Consider the following 20,684-nt stretch of genomic DNA (forward strand, 5'->3'; position numbering starts at 1 on the left):
ATCAGCTGTCAAAGACATATCCAAAGAAATCGGTTGGCTAATTCACTATTGAAATTGTATTTGTTTACAGTATATTCATGAAATATTTCGGTGAAATGTTATCTTAAAACTGTATATAATTACTGAAAGTAAGTTAAATCGAAAGGCGCAAGCACCACTTAGGAATCAGGACCATATACTGACTTCGCTAGTTGATGTTATGCTTGTCGTGTATGATATGAACTTGGACAGAGCCCGAGTTTACAGAACCAAGGAAAATTCACAAATGGTTATTCTCCGTATGTCTTGCTTAAATAAATTGACGTGATAACGACAGTTAAGTATATAATACTGTTATGTACAATATGAGTATATTATTAAATATTATTTTCCTGCTATATTTTTTAAATCAGTTATGCAGTTATTGGTTATCTGCAAAAATGCAGGATTTTGGTGCAGTATGTCATGGTTTTGGCACAAATTTTGAAACATGAATCCCCTACTGTTTTCTGTGTAAATGGACTAGATTGGCTTCAGTCATTACAGGCATTGTGCATATGAACACAGCATTTTTACTCACTCCAAAAACAAAATTATGGACAGTGGTTGCGCACAGATTTAATAAACATATGGTAGTTCAACTTTTCTTATTGTGTCAAGTAGATACATATATGGTGCGCAACCACTGTCCATAATTTTTCAAGTAAATCCAAATATCTATTTTTCTCTCTCGAGTGTAGGGTATATTCACAATTATGTACAAGCATATACTGTTCCAGTACTTCTTTCAATGAGCTCAGCAGCTTCTAGTTACATGTGCCATAGGGAAAATGGAAAATAATACAAATGGAAAATAATATGATGCATTATTTCTTGAAGAATCATCTGTAATTTACATACATACAACTTATGTGGCTTTGGAGGCACTTTACGTGTGTTTGACAATATTCAGTGTAGACAATGTTTTATTTCATGGTGCAACATAATATTTGCTTAGTAAATGTAGTTTGTCATCAAGATAGTGAAGATGGAGAAATATTATGTTAGTATATTAGAAAACTACATGTACAGCACTCCTATCATTATAGCTACCTGTACAATCCATTTTATTTTTTTAATGTATGCTACTGGGAATCTGGGCCTGTAGTTGTGGTAGATAGTTGTAGCCACTTCCTTCATAATAACCCTTTGCATTGTACATCACTCTGGGTAAGAGGTTCCAATCAAAGTCCCAATGCTGATGAGACCAAAATGAAGTTTTTGGTCTTGTATACCAATAATGGGGTTAGAAAGATACATTATTAAAAATCATGTCAGACTAATGTCACATCGCCAGAAAAAAAAGAATCAGGTACAAAATAATAAATGGAACAATATCTCCCTCTGCTGGCCGTCTAGCAAAAGGGTGAACATAATCAAAGGTATTTAAGTCTTCTGCTATTTAAACTATTATTTCACAGTAATGAACTTTCTAATTTGCTATCTCTCACAATAACAATGATGAAATATCCGCAGATGAGACACCAACACGGATAATTATTTAAAAAACTCATAATAGGAACAAAGGGTGAATTTGATTGAGATATTTTATTTGTGGTTTCCAGTAAGAACAGAAAATGCTACACACTGTAAAACACTATAAGTTATAAAACAACAGCAAAAATATAATACAATAACTGTTACATAAAAAAGTTTTATTAAATTACATTATTGAAAATCCAACATATTTTAGAACCTGACATCATAAAAATTATTAGTAGGTAAAATTATATTTAAAGAAAAAAAATATTTGCATAATAACTCTTATCTACAGTAAAAAAGAAAAAAAAGAAAAACAGTTGCCATTCGATGTTAGTGTGGCCTATTGTGATAAACAGCATGGAAATAAACTATTTTATTGTCAAAAAATAAATATACTTTAGGACACCATAAATATAAAAGTGTTATCTTTAGAAAAAACACATTGAAACTTACACAGGTGCCACTCTTGATGAGTGACACTTGATAGTTGTTTAATTATGATCTTGTAAATCTGTGTTCAGATCAATTTGGCTGAACTGTTCTTGGCATTGAAAATCTGCATGGATGTAGTCTTCTAAGAAACTGGTCACCACTTGCTTCAGCCCAAGACCTTCTGTGCCAATTAGACACCAGAATTGCACAAGTGGGCCAAGGCTGTGTTTGATGAGTAAAACAACATACATACATTACAGGTGGACAGGCAGAGAGAACATAAAACAACTTTCCCCTGTAATACGGTCAAGACAGATACATATGGCATTTACCTTTACCTTAGCTGTCAGTGCATTGCTGTTGGATTTCCCCAAAATTCTGAAAAAAAAAAAATAACTGTGACATAACCCTGAATTTAGCAAACATGAACAGAAGAAATCAAATATCAATCTCCCTCCAAAATATCATACATTACTACTGAAGGCTCTTCAATTAACATTTTAACAGCGTGAATGTAAAACCCAAACACAATCAAACATATAAAAATGCAACTTCTTTCAAGTACACCAGCTAAACATGACACAAGCAATAAAATGACGATCATAATAGCGTCACTGACAACACTAACACTAATAATCACATTATGTTATGTTAACAATATAGATTTGATGGAATGTGTCCAAAAATAGTCATCTTACTATCCTCTCGATATCCCTTATTCACAAGTTTCTCAACAAAAAACACAATTTATCTCAAGGACCTGATTACATGAACTGAACCTAGGTAAATACATTCAAACTTATGAAGACCAAACAGATCATTCACTATGCAGGCAACTAACAGACATAAGATTGTCACATTTGACAAACAGACTGGTTATGGGGTGTAAAAACACATGAACCAATAAATATTACTATTAAATTTAGCATTAGGCAAATGTACAATTACAGATGTGTGAGAAATGCATTTTTCTGAAATAATATCATGTCAAATATAAATGGAAAACATAAGTATGATGTGCTTTATAAATGTATAGACAGGTTTTTAACCACCTGAGACCCTGGAGAAAAAAAAGTATTTTAATTTTTTTTACATTAATACCAAGTGTCTTGGATGACAAAAATATGTTGTAGGGAAAATATTTTCTATATATATTACTTAATTGTAATTAACTTATTTTAAAATAAATACTGTATAGAGCTCAGGGAAGCCAAAAATGTATGACACAGGGTCTGAGGAGATTAAAATAATAAACCGCATATGTCATGTTCCTTTTTTTTTTTAAAGAATGCATACTGAAGGTACATTGAAAATGAATATGTTCAAGCTCTCTGGAGACTGGGCAAAAGTATTTAACAGTCTGGGCAGCCTGCTTTCATTGATCCTGTACAGAAACAGAAGACACTGCATCACACTGTAAATATGTGGACTTTTTCAAAAATATAATTTCAATATATACAAATAAAATAAATAATAATACATACAATAAATAATATTTATTGCAATATACAAAAATAATAATTGTAAAAATGTGTTGATATTTTGTGAAGTGTGTCAATATTTTGATTTGATCATTAATTCAATAGAGTGCAGTGTACTCTATTTCTATAAGGGAAGCATAGCCTATTACGCACATGGTCAAACACGAGCAACATCAACAATATGTCTTTTCCTTTCCCCTGAGCCAAACAGACCTAGACTGAGGAGTGGTGGAGAACATAGAAATTATGTCTTTGAAGAACTCTGTAGAACCGCAAAGACCTGTACAGATGGACATGGGGGTGTGGTTACCCTAGAACATTTTGACGACGTATTTGTCAGCAGTTGAGAGACAGCTGGGAAATACACACGCATACACACAAACACACTGCTCATGCATAAGGTTTTCACATCAGAATACATAATAACATGATATCCTAAGAGCATGTTTCCATAAATAAGAATAGGCACATACATATGCAGTTGATGTAATATATGAGTAATATATTATTTTTAAATAATTGTAGCAGTATAATAATTCTGGGTGAGAATGTCTGCATATGCACTCCTCCATCTTGGTTTGATATGGTATTTGCGAGAGGGCATTAAATAACAGCATTTGATTTGGAAATGTTGATGTGGGATTAGAACAGAAATAGTGAGCTGTGATTGGACACTACATTCTCTCCCACAAACTGCGCGGGATTGGGTAACACAGCCCACAGTGTCATCCGTGGCACGCTGATGAAAGCAGGATTTCCTCGAGCGCAATGCTCAGTGATAAGTGCAAATTCAAATTTATTTGAAGACCTGAGTTTTGCAACAAAAAGAAAAAAGAAAAAAAGAAAAAAGAATTGGTGCGTGAAAAGTAGCAAAACAAAACCAAATAAATTCTTATTCACTGGATCCTACTCAGTATAAACTTTCTTAATCACAAGCTTGCTTCTGCTTTAAAACCAGCACAGCATCAGACCTCATTGGCAGAAATCTCCATGTCAAATTCACCTGCTCTCACCTGTTCCCCAGTCTGGTGGGATCAGTCACTTCTTTGTCACCCCTAATCTCCTTGGAGAGGGATGAACTGTACCCTTGGCTACCCAGGCTCAAAGCAACAAAAGCAAAATTCATAATTGGCTTCATCACCAGTGAAACAGAATTGGCAAGAAAGTCTCTCTGGGAGTTACTAAGGCAGCTTAAAGGGAGATTTAGCAGCTCATATTGTTTAGCTATATGCCTGGAGAGCATGATGTCATTGTCCTTGCAGCTTGTTATAGAAAGCAGCATAGTGCTCTGAGTATTTTTTGGACTGACGGTGATGTAGCCCAACATGAGCATGCTAATGAACCTCCAGGCTGACTGTTAATGTACATTGTTTGGCTCACAAGCCAAAGCCCACTGTTATATAAACCGTTTATTTTAGCTGAGTATCTTTTTAACCTGAAATGCAATAAACAAAATTGAAACCTACTGAGCATGGCATTAATATTGAGGTGTGAAGATATTGTCTTCCACCATTGTCAGCAAGGAGGTTATTGCTATCATTGCTGCTACAGACTGCTGTTTCAGTTGTATTGATAGAAGCTTGCACAATTTCAAATTACTGTATGTACCAAACAGCATAATGCCTGAACATATGAACATATGAAAATTTTTCCACGACCAATTCCAATTCCATTTTTCTCAAACCGCACTGGAATGCCACTTAGTATGAATGGCAGACAACATTTTTGGAACATACAGCTATGAAATGGTTCCCTCTGGTAATCCCAGAAATACGAGGCATATGATCAGTGCTCTGTCCCAGCGAGAAATCCTAATCCTGCAGGTCATGAGGTCAGAGGTCATATTCAATGGCCTCTTCCCAATGAAGAAACTATGGTTGTGTTCAGAATGGCTTTCACTCCCCCCCCCCATATACACTAGATCTGGAAATGTATATAGAGCACTAGAAAGGATTGAGCAGTGAAATAACAAGATGATTTTGTTGACACCACAGATTCTGAGCAATGTGTAATATAATGCTTGCAGTACAGCTGTCAGCGGTTTGATGATTTTTTAAATGTATTTCGTGTTGTAGGTGGTAGCTAGCTAACTAAGCATTGTCCATTAAATGTACAGTTTTGAAATGGAAAAATAATTTGGAATGTATTTCATCTATTGCATATATGTACATTTATTTATATATATATACTCAGATTCAGCCATCACCATCTTATCAAAAAATCTCTTCAGTGCTCAAGGAGTGAATGTAGTTTGTACCCTATATTTTGCACTACATTGTGGCCGATATTGAGTGAGCTCTCATGGGTGTCAGAGAATTGGGACACCATACAAAATGTCCGACCCCCTAAAATGTGCACGATAAACATACAGGGAGCCATTCCGAATGCAGCCAATGTTCACAGGAGGAGAACACACTACATCTGCTGGTCAAATTCGACTTAAATCTTCAGAATGCCAAATTAACAAAGACCAATCTGTGTCACATTATTAATCTAAGCTAATAAGAGTGACTAGTCTCAAGAAAGGCACTGAGAAATACCACAGGTAAGATCATTCTCTAAATCCAAATCCCTTTGAAATCAAGTTGAACACAATAACGCTGTATCCAGGTAACTCTAATAGGTAATAACAAAATAATAAATAAAAAAATCCACGCCCCCTTATATGTTCCTTATCTCATGTTAACACAAGATAAAGCAAGTACCGTTTTCTTCTGAATTCCAGAGTGAGATGCTAAAAAGGCATACTGTATACATAACCAGCAGGCGCCGTATCTCACTATAACCCTTAACGTTACGTTGAGGCTACGATTTCTTCAGCATTGCTTCTGTTTCCGCTTCTGTCCCTCACTTTGCCCTTAGCCGCGCTGTGCTTTGCCACATGCCTGGTACCCTCATCCGCTCCCACGCCTCTGCGACACTTCAACGCGAACACGTTAAAGTGCAGTCCGTCCCACGTAATCCCCATTCATCACCTCCAATGCTTCCACTTATTGTCCCATATCGATCTGTTGCATTTCCGGCTTTCATACGAAACAGTAGTGTCACTTGCATGCATTGCCCCCTCCTTGCACAGAGACGGCAGGCTGGGATTAAACCAGTCCATTTCTTCAGCACCACTGGTCCCCTCTCCCTGTGGCGCTCCCCCACCCCTGCCTGGTCCACTGTGCACACCTCCACCCCGCCTGCCAGGGAGGTGGCCAGTCATTGGCTGATTTTGTGGTTTGGTCCACCCAGGGCCCGCTGAGAGAGGATTGTCCTATTCCAGGTCAGGACGGAGGGGCTTCAGGCAGCCCAAAATGTCTCCCAGGGAGGACAGCTTCCTGGGGCGAGGGCCTGAGGGCCACCTGGGTTTCCGGGGCCAATGAGCTGCAGTACCAAGTCAGCTGTCCTGGGAACACAAGGCGGGAACACAGTCAAACACCCACACACCACTAAAGAGCAGGGGTAAAAGTCCCCCCAAGTCGCCCCTGGACTGACTTCACTAATTAGTTCTACCTCCTGGATGAAGAGTTGAGAAGTGCTTCCCAATACTAAAAAAAAGTCCTTTCTTACTGATTCAGGATGGCTGAACCAATAAGTTGAGTGTTCAATGTGCAAACCATGCATTTGGGAGGAAAAACAGGGTCACAACTGAATTAATGACAGGTCTATCATAGGCTACCATCATGGCTAAGTTAGCTCTTAACCCTTATAACAGGTGGACCGTTAGCATTACAGTGGTCTTTAGTTGCCTAAAGAGTTGCTGCATATTATCTACATGGCTTTATACTGCCATTGCTGTTCAAGCTCCTCTGGAGTTATGCATATACTGCATGTATTTTTTGTAACTTAAACCACAAACATGCAAGTGCCTCCATACCGCCTATTATAAAACTGGCTGTCAGAAACCTGTCGGGAATTGTTTTTTAAATATCCTCCATCTGACACCAGCACTGTCTGGGCCAATCAAAAACCTCAGGGGGGGGGTACACTATCCCTTTAATGTGCTTCCTGATGCAGATGTCATTATCCAAATTGCTAGTGCTTGATCCTCATCAGATATCTGAAATGAATTTGACCCCCAGGGCTGAATCTTTTTTCCATCCCTTGTTCTGAAAACACAGGATTGATCAAAGTGCTCTGGCAGCCGCGGCCTTGATGGGGATTACGTTCAGTGAATGAAAGGGAAAACAGACCTCTGGCTCTGCCCTTTCCCTAGGTACACGGCTGTAATAAGCACATCTAAAAAAAAAACAACCATTGAAACACGTCAGCGTGGAACCTTCAATGGGAAAGCTGATCCTACTACAAATAACCACGATGTAGAGAGAGGGAGGGAGTAAGAGAGAGAGTACATGCGTATGTGCGCTTCAGTGTGTGTGTGTGTGTGTGTGTGTGTGTATGTATGTCTACCTTTGAAGTTGACATTTGCATTTTTTTGTGCATCTCAGAATTTCCCACCCACCTGCTGAAGACTACATATGTGTAGTCATTTTTAACATGCTATTTATATAAAAATATACCACTTGGAAAAAACACAAACAAGTTCACAAACAAGGTTGACTGAGGTGTATAACAAGTGCAATAACAAGGCCAGCAACAAGGGCAAACTAGATACTACGCACAGAGCACAACACCATGGAGACGCCATCAAAAGAGTCACTGAACAGCTGAGTCCTGAGATTAAATGCTTGACAAGCACTAAATGTCTTGGCGAATCATGCGCGGAACATAATATGATATTACAATTGAAAAAGTGTAACTTTTCCATATAGAACAAGCTAGCTACAAAAATAATAATTTTGATAAAATTAGAATATTAAATATAATAAGGGAGTGACATTGGCACAGGCGGTAAGAGCAGTCGTCTGGCAGTCGGAGGGTTGCCGGTTCGATCCTGCCCTCGGTGTGTCTAAGTGTCCCTGAGCAAGACACCTAACCCCCAAATGCTCCTGACGAGCTGGTTGGTGCCTTGCACGGCAGCCAATCGCTGTTGGTCTGTCAGTGTGTGTATGAATGAGTGAATGAGAAGCATCAATTGTACAGCACTTTTGATAAAGGAGCTATATAAATGCCAACCATTTACCATTTAATATATACACTCAATCACTCACACACACTCACACACTCACACTCACGCTCACACTCACGCTCACACTCATGCTCACACACACACACTCAATCACTCGCACACTCACACACTCAATCACTCACACTCACTCACTCACTCACACTCACTCACACTCACACTCACACTCACACTCACACTCACACTCACACTCACACTCACACTCACTCACTCACTCACTCACACTCACACACACTCACACACACACACACACACTCACACACTCACAGGCGCATTTTGCAGCGGTACCTCTTGGGACTCCCTCCTGTCCCGGTGAGGGGCCACGCCGTTGCTCACAGGCCCCAGGGGCCCCTCCGTCTGCTCCTGGGAGTCGCAGCGGTCCCTGGGCGAGCCCTGGCCCTCGTTGACCCAGCGTGCCAGCCCCTTGCTCTTGGAGCTCTTGCGGTGGTGCAGGCGGTATCTCATCTTGGGGAAGGTGTGTGAGCCCAGGTCGCTGGCCGCCCAGGCGTGCTCGGACCACAGCGGCTCGGTCTGCGTGGCCTGGCTGGTGGTGGCGCGCTGCAGCCGCACGGAGATCCGCTGGGCCGAGCCCGTCATCAGCGTGATGGACGGGGCCTCCAGCTCCTGGGGCCCCGGGGCCACGCTGGGGAACTCAAACACCTCGTCCTCATCTGCAACGAGAGGCACCAACCAGAACGTCTGAGATTGACGGAGTCAGGCTTCTCCCTCCATACCACCTAGTTTAAGTTTAAGTACTGTAAATTCCTTGTTAGCGGTATGTGTACAATTCAGTAGACGTTTGCATTTCATTTCAGCAAAATATGGTTTACAAAAAAGCATAACAAGAAGGTTATTGGCTGGAAATTTAGAGTTAAGGGCCTTGCTCAAGAGCCCAACGGCTGTGCGGATCTTACTGTGGCTACAGGCCACCGGGATTGCGGGACAGCAGGTGTAGACTCACCTGCGCAGGTGGGCAGGGTGGGGCTGCTGGGCAGGGAGCTGTGCGTGAGGCCGCTGGCGGACATGCTGCCCAGGGAGGCGGCTCGCGGAAGCTTCCGGCAGGCCAGGACCAGCAGCTCCCTGCACTGCTTATGGCAGTTCACCCCGCAGTCTGAAACACAGCGTGGGCGTCAGGATACTGCACACACACACACACTCACACACACACACACACACACACTCACACACACACACACACACACACACACACTCACACACACTCACACACAGACACACTCACACACACACTCACACACACTCACACACACAAACACACACGCACTCACACACACACACACACACTCACACACACACACACACACACACACACACACACTCTCACACACACACACACACTCACTCACACACACACACACACACACACACACCTGCACACGCATGTGCACACCCTCACACACACACTCACACACACACACCCGCACATGCACGTGCAAGCACACACACACACACTCACACACACACAAATAGCAGCGTTGTAATCTCTGGTAATCGGCCTCAACATCAAACTCCTCAAAGTAGTCTCGGGGATTGTTTCTTTCATCCAGGTCACTGCGATTTCTTATTTGTTTAAACTATTGCTAAGGTCAATCCTCACCCACCGATGGTGCGGTAGACCTGCTGAGGGCCAATAGGAAGGGAGCTTGGGAGGGCAAAGCAGTCTCCCAGTCCGAACACTGCACAATGAATCAGTTCTCAAATAAATAGGTTGATGTGGGAGGTGGGGGGAAGGAAGTTAGGGTGAGTGTGAAATCATATTCTCTGTGTTGGTTGAGTATCTTTGGGAAAACAGCATTATCTTTTCTAAAGACAAGCAAGAGCAAAGATTGTCATGTGTAATGGCCTGCATTCTGGAATCACATTCCAGCAACGCACCAGCAGCCTTTCATGAGTTTTAAACAATTAGCATTTGCCAGCCTCCAACAATGACCTGGCATTAAAGGGATTCAAGATTAAAGGAAGAGTGGTGAGATTTACATCACTGCAGTGCATTCTGGGATGTAGAGCCCCCCCCAGGCACAAGAATGCACTTGCCTGTGACCCAGCGAGAAGAAATGACACACATTTCACACAAACAAGCAATGCTGTTAAAAATAAAATGGAACATACCTTTGCATTTGTAGCCCTGTTTGATTATACCCCAGAGCTGTTGGAAAGAGTGGGTTTTGGGGGTGGGGGTTGTTGGGGGGCGCAGGAGGAAAAAAGACAATAGAATGTCAGTGAGCTGTACTGGGAAAGCTGGAAAGTGATGGGATGTGGGGGGAACAGTGGGGAACGCTGTGCTATAAACAGGATACGGCCTCTCTCAACACCCTTCCTGCACACAAAGGGTAGTGTGTGAGTGCATGTGTGTGTGTGTGTGTGTGTGTGTGTGTGAGTGCGTACAAGTTTGTGTGTGTGTGTATTTGTGCTCGCTCTCTCTCTCATATATACACTATGGAGGATACAAACACAAATTGAGTATGCCATACTTTTGGAGTATGACTATTTCAATGCAAATGTCAGCAGTTTAAATGAGCATTTTTAATTTCATTGGCCTCATTATAATGTGTAATGGTGGGAGAAACCTCATTGGCTGTGAAACGCTGGTGTAAGGAGCTCTATTCAGGCGAAAGTGACACATCCTGCTCAACTGTGTAACTTCACAAGATTCAAAATCCATTTTAGACTCGAGACATCTAGGGTCTACATTTCCGTGCTGTTTTCACACGGCCAATATGGCTAACAGGAACCCTGGCATATGGCACCTTCCATATGGCGAACTTTGTCATGTGTGAAGTGTGAACAGCAAGTTCCACAGTTCATCAAGAGGTCAAAATGCAGCAAAGGGTCGAAATGTTTGTACAGAATTGGGAATGGTGCTACCCACCATATGGTTTTGCTCTTGTATTACATTTCATGTCTATGTGTATTGTGTAATGTTGTCTCATCTTGGTTTTAATTAATTGCTATTGTCCGTTACTGATTGTTTGTCTTTGTGTATTGTGTTATGTTGTCTTGGAAACTAGCTGGTCGTCAAGCTAATGGGGATCCTTATAATAAACAAATGTGCTCTATTTTCCCTCTTGCTGAAATCTCTAATGGAGATTACGTTGTGCTGGAGTAGAGAGAAAGGCCACACAGGGCCGGGGGTACGCACAAATCCCGCGCAGTGCTCGCAGAAGGTGGGCTTCAGGTAGGTCATCTCCTGGAAGTTGTGCACAAACCCAGGGCCCATCTTGCACTGCAGCAGGGAGTTAGCTCTCAGGAAGTACGCCATCATTTCATCCTTGCTGATCAGACCATCCCTGGAGACAGAGTCATAACTGCCAATCAGGAATCGGCTGACTGGAACACTTAAACATAGCCCTGTATTCATGAAATACATGGGAGTACATGTATGGGAATGCCCAGGTATTCCTTATGGATTCCTTAACACCAGCAGTAGATCAGTAGGGGGGGCGGGGGGGTAGACAATGAAACATGAAGGAAGCATGCGCATTAAGTAGACTTTAGTGGGAGAAAAAGGCAAGCATTGCTGGGCTGAATGGCCGGTTCTTTTCAATATTTTATGTTATGTTATACAAATACATATTTCAAATAAAACACTGGGCTACTATAGCTACTAAATATATATTTCTTAATCTAATATCTTTATCCCTCAGGGAGTGAGCAGAATGGAGAATTTTTCTAGGAACTACGGCGGACCACTTCCTCGAGACCAACGGCGTGACATCACAATGCCCCCACTGAAGGGAGACAGTGTTCTGAACGTCAAATGAGCAGCTCTAATGGGTCTTTATAAAGCTTCAGCCTCTTCCCCCAGCCTCACAGACACAGTGCTCCCCCCCACCCCAAATTAGCAGCGCTAACGGTCCTTTAGAAAGCTTCAGCCTCTCCCCCCGCCCCCCTGATGCAGCGCTAACCCCCCACCCCAAATTAGCAGCGCTAACGGTCTTTTATAAAGCTTCATCTTTCCCCCCCCCCCCACCCCGAATGAGCAGCGCTAACCCCCCCACCCCCCGCCCCCCAGAAGCTCTGCAACATGTCACCTGAGTCATGGAGCAGCTCAGGCGCATGGGATGCGATTTGAGCACTCCAGTGAACGGCTGAACTGCCGTGACATCAAGCGTGTACGGAGCATGCTGCCATGTGTCCTTTCTAGGACTGCTGTAACCTTCACCTCAGCCACGGTGATCCACACGCAGACTGCAGTGAATATGAGCTTTAGTCCCTAGTCTTCGCTTTATCTTCTCAAATTCACAATTTAACTAAGTGCTACCGTGCAATATTCATGAACACATTTAATGTACACATTTAAAATATGCTCTTCACCAGATTCATGGCTCTATATGCAAAAACAACCCCTTCTAATTTCTATATTTTCTGTATTTCACCACAAATACGGCATGCCTGCTATATGGGGCAAGCTGATTTAATGTGCTGGTCATTCAGCAGTAATAACAATTAGTGCACTGATTAATTACCTGCCTGCAGGTACATGATGCATAGTCCTTTCACATGAAATTCCTTTGAGATGTATCACATGTGCATTGTTCTGTGAGTGAATGTGTGTGTGCAAGTGCATTGAGAGAATGTGTGTGTGTGCAAGTGCATTGAGTGAATGTGTGTATTCTTGCAGGTATGTGTACATACATATTTGTGTGTGTGTGTGTGTGTGTGTGTGTGTAGGGTGTGCGTGCATGTGTGTGTGTGTCTGTGTCTGTGTATGTGTGTGTGCCTTCATGTAAGAGTGGTGAAGGATGATACTCACTGGTCCTTGTCCAGGACACAGAAGGAGTCCAGGAAGGGGAAGTTGGCTGCAATGCTCTCAAAGTCCTCCTGAGAGATGTAACCATCGTGGTCATGATCATAATTCCTGAATACAGACTACCGAGAAAAGAAGGAGGTAAGTTAACAATATATACATTAATTCTTACTGTAAGGTAGACCAAACCGACAAACCAATAAAATAAAGAAAAAACATTTTTGTTGTCGTGTCAATACTGAGATCATTGCATGATTTTGCTTTAGAAATCCATCTAGCTGGAAGTGCTTAATAAAATTGTATGGATCATTTACCACAGCTTTGAATCATTATCAGTTTGGCTTTTGAAAAGTTGAAATTGAATTCATAGTGCTGGATGTTTCCCTGTGTCACAATGAAACTGAACCAGGCAGCAGTCATAAAGACATTGAGGTTGGGAGGTTAACACGGGTCAAGGGAGACGATACATCAGCAAAAGAAGAGGCTGAATTTCATGTACCTCCACCACCTTCCTGATGTGCTTATTAACCACTGAGGGATCCGGTTTGGTGGTCACCCCTGCTGCCCAGTCTAGGGGGGCCAGTGGCTTGTTGGGTGTAGTGGGAGAGGTAGGCTGTGAGAACCAGGAGAGAAAACATATTACATTACATTACATTTCATTTAGCAGACGCTTTTATCCAAAGCGACATACAAAACCGTATTACAGCTTATCACAGGCAAATTAGTTAATAAGTTTGCTCATTCAATTCAATTAAATTCAATATGACTCAATTAAATTAAATTCAATTCAATTCAACTAATTCCTTCATTCCTTCATGAGTGGGGAGAGCATAACAGAAGGGACTCACCAAAGACTTTGGGTTGCGAGGTTCCCTCAGCAGTGACAGCTCATAAATCTCATCCTCGGTGTAGTAGAGATCTAGAGAGAGCTGGAGAGAACAGATACACTCCTGTATGAATCACACTTCACCTGACTGGGCTAATAAACTGGGCCAGGGTGCTTTGTTTTCAGAAACATTTCCAATAGCCGTCAAAAGTTCAGATCAACAAATGCCTAAACATTAACTAAAAAATAACCTCATCACATTCCATTATGTATCGTGAATGCTATTTTCTGTACTCTACCCTCTTGCGCCAGGACAACAGGGTGGAAAAGGTAAATCGTAAATCTATCTGTAATACAAGATCATTACTGCAGTACTCCCTTTGTGCTCCCAGCGAGGTTGTCAGCGCTGCAGTACACGCCGTAGCCTGCAGAGGGCGGTGTGGGCCACTCACGGTGAGAAGGTAGATAAGGTCCATGTTGGGCTCCACTTGGGCCGCGGCGCTCTGCAGAGACACCAGCTCGTTGAAGGTCAGGTACAGCTGCTGCATCTTGGCGATGTTGATCTTGGTCTCCTCCACCCAGTCGGGGAAGACCACGTGCACGGCGATCAGGTCCTTCAGATGCACCCCCAGGATGGGGATCTTGAAGCCCTCGCAGTCGGTGAAGGCCTTGCGGTAGGCACAGTAGTTGCCGTTGGAGGACACCAGCTCAGTCATGTCGCTCCAGATCTGCGGGTGGGGGAACAACAAAAGAATGGGCTCGAACAATGGGAAACCAGGACAATCGTGTCACAACAAGAGACAAGCAATTAAAAGTGGGAAAAATTCGACAGATAGGACCAATGCCTTAGCGATTAATGAGGGAAGAATGTCTGGTGCGGTACAGTAATACAACAGTTATGAGAAATTCATGATGATGATATAAGAAATGAATCAATTATATACACTCAGAGAGTACCTTATTGGGTATTTATTAGACTGATTCTTTTTGGTCTTCTGCTGCTGTAGCCTATCCACTTAAGAGGCTTTGCATGTAATTGCCGCCACATGATTGGCTGATTAAATACTTGCATTAACACGCTGGTGTACAGTGCTCAGTGCGTGTATACGGGCATAATAGTGGCTCTGACCCTGGTGACGTCAGGGGAGAGGTGGGGGTGCGTCTCTTTCAGGCGGGAGATGGAGCTATGGCTGAGACCTCCCACCACCGCCATCAGCGTGTTGAAGTTCTGCAGGTGCAGCAGTTTCTGCCGAGAATGAGAGGAAGAGAGGAGGGAGAAAGAGAGAAAGAGAGGAGAGAGAGAGAACAAAGAGTGGGGAAGAAAGAAGAAATGGAAAGTGTCAGAAAAAAGTGACCTCAAATTTCAAAACTTTCAAAAATATTTTAAAAGTAATTCATAATTTTAATATCAGTGTTTTTATTGTTCATACATATTAAAATAGACACCAATAAACTCCGTTGTTAAATCCATATCCTCATTCAAATGCAGGCAGTAAACACAATTCTTTGATAATAATCATAAACCAGGAATGTGAGATGGACCACCAAACAATATAGCCTTTCATTTAAAGAAGCATTTTTTTTTAACGGCAATTGAAATCCTACTGAAGAGGCCACAGTTACTGCCGCAATGCCATACGGTTGCTCCCACGAGTGCACGTGCATTGCATCCAATAATAAACCCCAGGAGGTGCGCCACACCTTTTAGGGAATACAGCGTGTTGCAGTGCACAAGAACGTGACTGGTAATTCAAGTAGCGGACTTAACAGCCCATCTGCACTCTGGGGCCAATTACTCTGTGCTGTTTGGACAGCTGGGGCTGCAGCAAGGTGGCCACCCCTGACGAGGCGTACAGTGAGCGTGGCGCGGTTCCCCATACCTGGGCCACATTGATGAACTTGGTGATGACCTCTGCTCGGTGCTGAGGGGTCAGCTTGCTCAGGACCATCAGCTGGACCCACTGGGAGACGCCGTTGAAGAGGGCGATAGAGCGCTCCAGCGTGGGGTTGTCCACCAGGCACCCGTGAATCACGTAGCTCTGGTAGTCTGTGAACTGTGGGGGGGGGGTGGTGTGAGAAGGTGGAAGCACAGCTGCACACTGCCAAAAATACCTCCCTGCGTGACTCAACTCAACAAAAAAAAAAAACAGCCTTAATTTTAGCTCGTGTATATGTCGAAATAAAATATTATTATCTTCAAATATTTCTATATTTATACCTCGACTACTGATTCAAACTTTCCAAACATTATAGCATAAACATTAAAAAGTAATTCATTCAAGTCAATGCTTTATTGTTCATTTGCTAAACATTGCACTGATAAACATGTTCATATCCTGTGTTTATGTTTTGCGGCAATGTTGAATTCATATTGATCCTGCATTTCTCATCCATATACTTCAAACAGACTCAAATACTTAACTATCAGGACAAGGAAGAGGCGGTTAAAGATGCTTCAATATACCATAGGAACCCACACACCTATAACCAAATCTGAGTTGAGGTTCTTTAATTGGCACGGGCCGCGGAAACCACACAGCAAGAGAGTGAAATTCCCTAAAACATTGCCCATGGCCTGGAAGAAGCTATAAGGAAGCCAGAATGTTGACAATTTTCATGAGGTTAAACAGAGTTCATAACAGCAGACTTTGCCCCAGTTGCTCATTTGAAGCTATCAACAACGGTCAGGGAGGAAGACAAAGTCAGAACAGCTGAGGCACCTTTAGGCCGCCAAGTTATGAGAAAGAATGGGGAAAGAATGTGGATATAGCGGGAGATAAAACATGGGGGTGGCCAGTGGAAAAAAGAGTGAACTACAGGCATATTCCTCCTGATAAGGGAGGCCATTCGGGAGAGGTATGCTGACCAGGTGAATGTTTCCCAGCTTGATGGACATGGACACATACCAATACAGCCAGCCCTTGAAAGGATCTTTTTCAAGGAGGATTGAGGCAAAAATGTCCTGTGTAGTGTACTGACCAGGCATTCATATACCAGGGAGGCCAACAGACCCCTCCTAAAGGGATACGGCACCCTGAATCCTGAATCAAAGTAACCATTAAAGAATGTATTCTGGTCCCCAAAATCTTTCTTTCCGGTTTATTAACTGAACAATTAGTACTACTGATTCATGATTGCCTCTAAGGCAGCGCTACTCAACTTCTGCAGGCATTTGCTTTAGCCGTGCGCTACACCACCTGATTTCACTAATTAGCTTATTATCTGAACGAAGCAGGTAAAATAATTAGTGAAATCACTGTAGGAGCAAATACCTGCACACACTGAGGCATGGAGATGAGTAGCGCTGCTCTAAGGTAATGGGAGGGTGGACAACCAGCAGTTATCAGCCCTCTTGGACCGTGATATAAGCATAAGGGTTGTCAAATATTTGAAATAAAAAATTTACCGGACCAAGATTTTATGGAATATCTCTCCTTTTCACCAGAGACACTCACATTATATTACATTACGTTACATTCATTTAGCAGATGCTCTTATCCAGAGCAAATCCAAGCCGGGGACAAGTGCCTTGAGGGCCCTCAAGGAAAGTACAGATCTGAGGCCTAGTGATCACATAGATACAACTTTGAAGCCTTGAAGAGTACATCAACTTACCAACGAGCATACCATGGTCGGCACAGTTGGATCCACCTACCGATATTCTCCTGAAAGACTTGTACTCCAGGAAGGTCAGATGCTCTGCCAGCTCCATGGGCTCCAGGTGGTCAAAGAGCAGGGATGCCTTGCCCTTCTTCGGCTGCTTTTTCCTCTGCGTCAGCTTCCTCATCCAGTCGTAGGAGGGACTGTGGGGGTATAAACAGCGGGGCATTCTGAATTACGCAAGCTCGAACTCTCACTCGTTCTCTCTCCGTGTTTGCTTCCGTTGATTGCCGAATTCCCCGGTGTTCGCATACGCCGTGTATCCCCAAACGGGCATCCTGTTCCAGGACGTTTCAGGCCAAACCGCCTACAGCCTCCACTGTGTGAGCATATGCGTACGTTTGCTTGCATGTGCAGTTCCTGTACAGTGCCACCCCGCCATAAAATCCAACTTGATCTGCTTGAAAATAGAGCTGGTCAAGCTGGTCATAAGCTGGTCATAAGCTGGTCCAGCTGGGTATGAGCTGGTCAACCAGCATGGCCAAGATAGCTATAAGCTGGTCTAGCTGTGTATGAGCTGGTCAACCAGCTAGTGCTGGTAGCTTGTCTGAGCTGGTCAGCCAGCTACCATGTCAAGCTGGGAGCTGGTGTGAACTGGTCAAGCTACCAGCTGTTTAAAAACCTAGTTTGAACTGTTTTTATCAGCAGGGCGTGTTCATGTGTATGTGTTAGGATGTGTATGTACAGTTGAATGAATTTGCAGTGTACTCTATGTGCCGATGGTGCTCACATGGTGGAGATGTCTATAAGGTTGAAGTGCTCCTCACAGCCCAACTGTGCTGCCACTTCCCTGAACTCCTCCGTCAGGCGAATCAGGCCCAGGTCCAGGTTAAACTCCGCTGGGAACTCCACAATCCAGTACCTGCAAAGTGGCCTCATTTTAGTTCAGGTTTGGATTGTTTTATCAGAGTCACTGGAATATTCAACCCCTTTTTTATTCCAGTTGTGCTTCTGTGGTAGCATTTCATCTTGGGGTCACTTGTTATCACCTCCACCAGGACCACTTATGGCAAATCGTCCCCCATTTCCATTATATGTCATAGCATATCCTTGCATTTTGTTGATCCGCATTATGGGATCAAGGAACATCACATTATATAAAATTATAATCCCTCAGCAGACTATCAGTTTCCATCTGAGCATGGACTCTGGAGAAAGTGTTTACTTGGTTATGCCACATATCTCAAGTCTGAACTTACAAATATGACTTGCCCAATCTAATCGGGGCTGGGTTGGGTTTCTTTAGATTATGTAAATCTCCATCTGAGCACAGACTCTTGAGAAACTGTTTACTTGGTTATGCCACATGCTTTCCAGGCAAATTACTCATACACGTATGAGAGATTTACAACTGGAAACGCTTCAATAAAATATCAAAAATAACATGGAACATGGAAATTGTTTGCTAAAATATCCTACTTTATAAATAAAGCTGTATTAAGTCCCTCTGGATAAAGGTGTCTGCTTATACACGGTGAACTGCCATTTCAGTGACTTAATGCATAGAACATCAGAAAAACACAGGGACAGATACATTATATATGTTTTGTCTCTGAATAACAACTTGCTGAAAGGCAGGACAAAGCCATCTTTTATCTTTTTGCACTAATTCCCCAAGGGTAATGACACATCCAGAAGACATCATAGTTAGTTGTGTTGAGTAAGGAGCCATCTGAAGTAGAGAGATTGTCCAGGTTGAAGGCATGCAATGAAGCCACTCAAAATGTTTTTCTTTTATAAAGAGGACAAATATAATCTTTACAACTTTGAACCACTTCCAAATAAATCAGAGATATGGGTTAGCGTGCAGTGAAGAAAACAGCCTCCTGTGCCTTTAACAGTTGGGGCAAAATGAGATATTTTGCTAATGAGATATACAAAAGAGAAGCAGTGCTGGGCGAGAGGGTCGGAGGCGCAAACCTGATGAAGCAAGAACGGGCAAAAACAAACGATAAAACAGATGCCCGTGGCCCTGTTTTCCTGTGTAAATAATGGATCACGAGACAGCGGCTTCATTGCATGCCTTCAACCTGGACAATCTCTCCACTGTACATGGCTGAAAGTGGCCCGCTTGCATCCCATGAGGCTGAACGACTAGCTGTCACTTCGGATGACATCATGCCCGTTGATACGCCAGTCAGTCGCTCAGAGTCCCAGGAAAGCTCCCTATCCGCCCACCATTACGGCAGCATGCAGACCCTGCATGGGCACCTTTAATTCACTACACTGCTGCAGCTAGGGAAGTTAAAAAGCACGGTTATTTACCTCATTAAATAGCAGATCTTGAGTCTGGTCCTTTGGCAGTCTTCCCCCCCGCAGTCCCGGTATGTGGGACACGTTAAGGAAAAGGGTTTTGTCACCGGGGGCCGCGGCCAGTGTAGTTCGCTCTTATTTGCGCTTCAAACAGATCACACAAACATGGTATTGAAAAAAAACTAAACAGTTTCTTGCATATTTCTGATAATAAATGCCGCAGAAGCTGAAGAAGAATGATTGGAATGCGCGGTATCTGGAACAGTGGAAGGTCAGTCATGTGACCGATCCCGCAGAGTGCTTTAAATAATTGTTACCGGGCCAATACTCATCTTCCTTGTAAAACAGAAGAGTAGTTTCTTAGAGGCTGTGGGCAGGGGTCCAGGCATGGCCTGCCTGGAGATACAGCCTTTAAAGGAGCATGGGACCTTTGCAATGGTATCCCAGTACAGCACAGCTTTATAAGATCTCTCATTAAGGAGGGGTAAGCACCCCCCCCTCCCCCACAGAGGGGTCTTCAGGTTGGGACATGTCAGTCAAGGGCGGTGGTGATAGGCTAGCTCATGCATTGCATTACATTATATTACATTACATTACATTACATGCTATATGAATAAATGTGAAATGTTGTACTTGATTTTCGCACAAAAAAAAAAGAATAAGATAGGGCTTCAAAATAGTGCCTTTGTGTTTTTG

General features: G+C 42.9%; 1 protein-coding gene across 1 annotated transcript in view; it reads right to left on the minus strand.

Moving 5' to 3' along the window:
* Positions 1–1,547: 1,547 nt before the first annotated feature.
* rasgrp3 (RAS guanyl releasing protein 3 (calcium and DAG-regulated)) overlaps positions 1,548–20,684 on the minus strand; it is a 21,443-nt gene continuing 2,306 nt past the window's right edge. The window contains exons 3-16 of the mRNA XM_061228817.1: positions 20,001–20,063; positions 18,466–18,597; positions 17,731–17,878; positions 15,956–16,129; positions 15,205–15,321; positions 14,528–14,803; positions 14,098–14,178; positions 13,749–13,862; positions 13,256–13,371; positions 11,642–11,789; positions 10,612–10,648; positions 9,446–9,595; positions 8,773–9,155; positions 1,548–6,804 (exon numbers count right to left, since the gene is read on the minus strand). Of these exons, the coding sequence (XP_061084801.1) occupies positions 6,796–6,804; positions 8,773–9,155; positions 9,446–9,595; positions 10,612–10,648; positions 11,642–11,789; positions 13,256–13,371; positions 13,749–13,862; positions 14,098–14,178; positions 14,528–14,803; positions 15,205–15,321; positions 15,956–16,129; positions 17,731–17,878; positions 18,466–18,597; positions 20,001–20,063 (1,948 nt within the window). The 3' untranslated portion in view covers positions 1,548–6,795. The remainder of the gene's footprint in view (positions 6,805–8,772; positions 9,156–9,445; positions 9,596–10,611; positions 10,649–11,641; positions 11,790–13,255; positions 13,372–13,748; positions 13,863–14,097; positions 14,179–14,527; positions 14,804–15,204; positions 15,322–15,955; positions 16,130–17,730; positions 17,879–18,465; positions 18,598–20,000; positions 20,064–20,684) is intronic.

Source organism: Conger conger, chromosome 18 (assembly GCF_963514075.1).
Source record: "Conger conger chromosome 18, fConCon1.1, whole genome shotgun sequence".
In the NCBI taxonomy this organism is placed as follows: domain Eukaryota; kingdom Metazoa; phylum Chordata; class Actinopteri; order Anguilliformes; family Congridae; genus Conger; species Conger conger.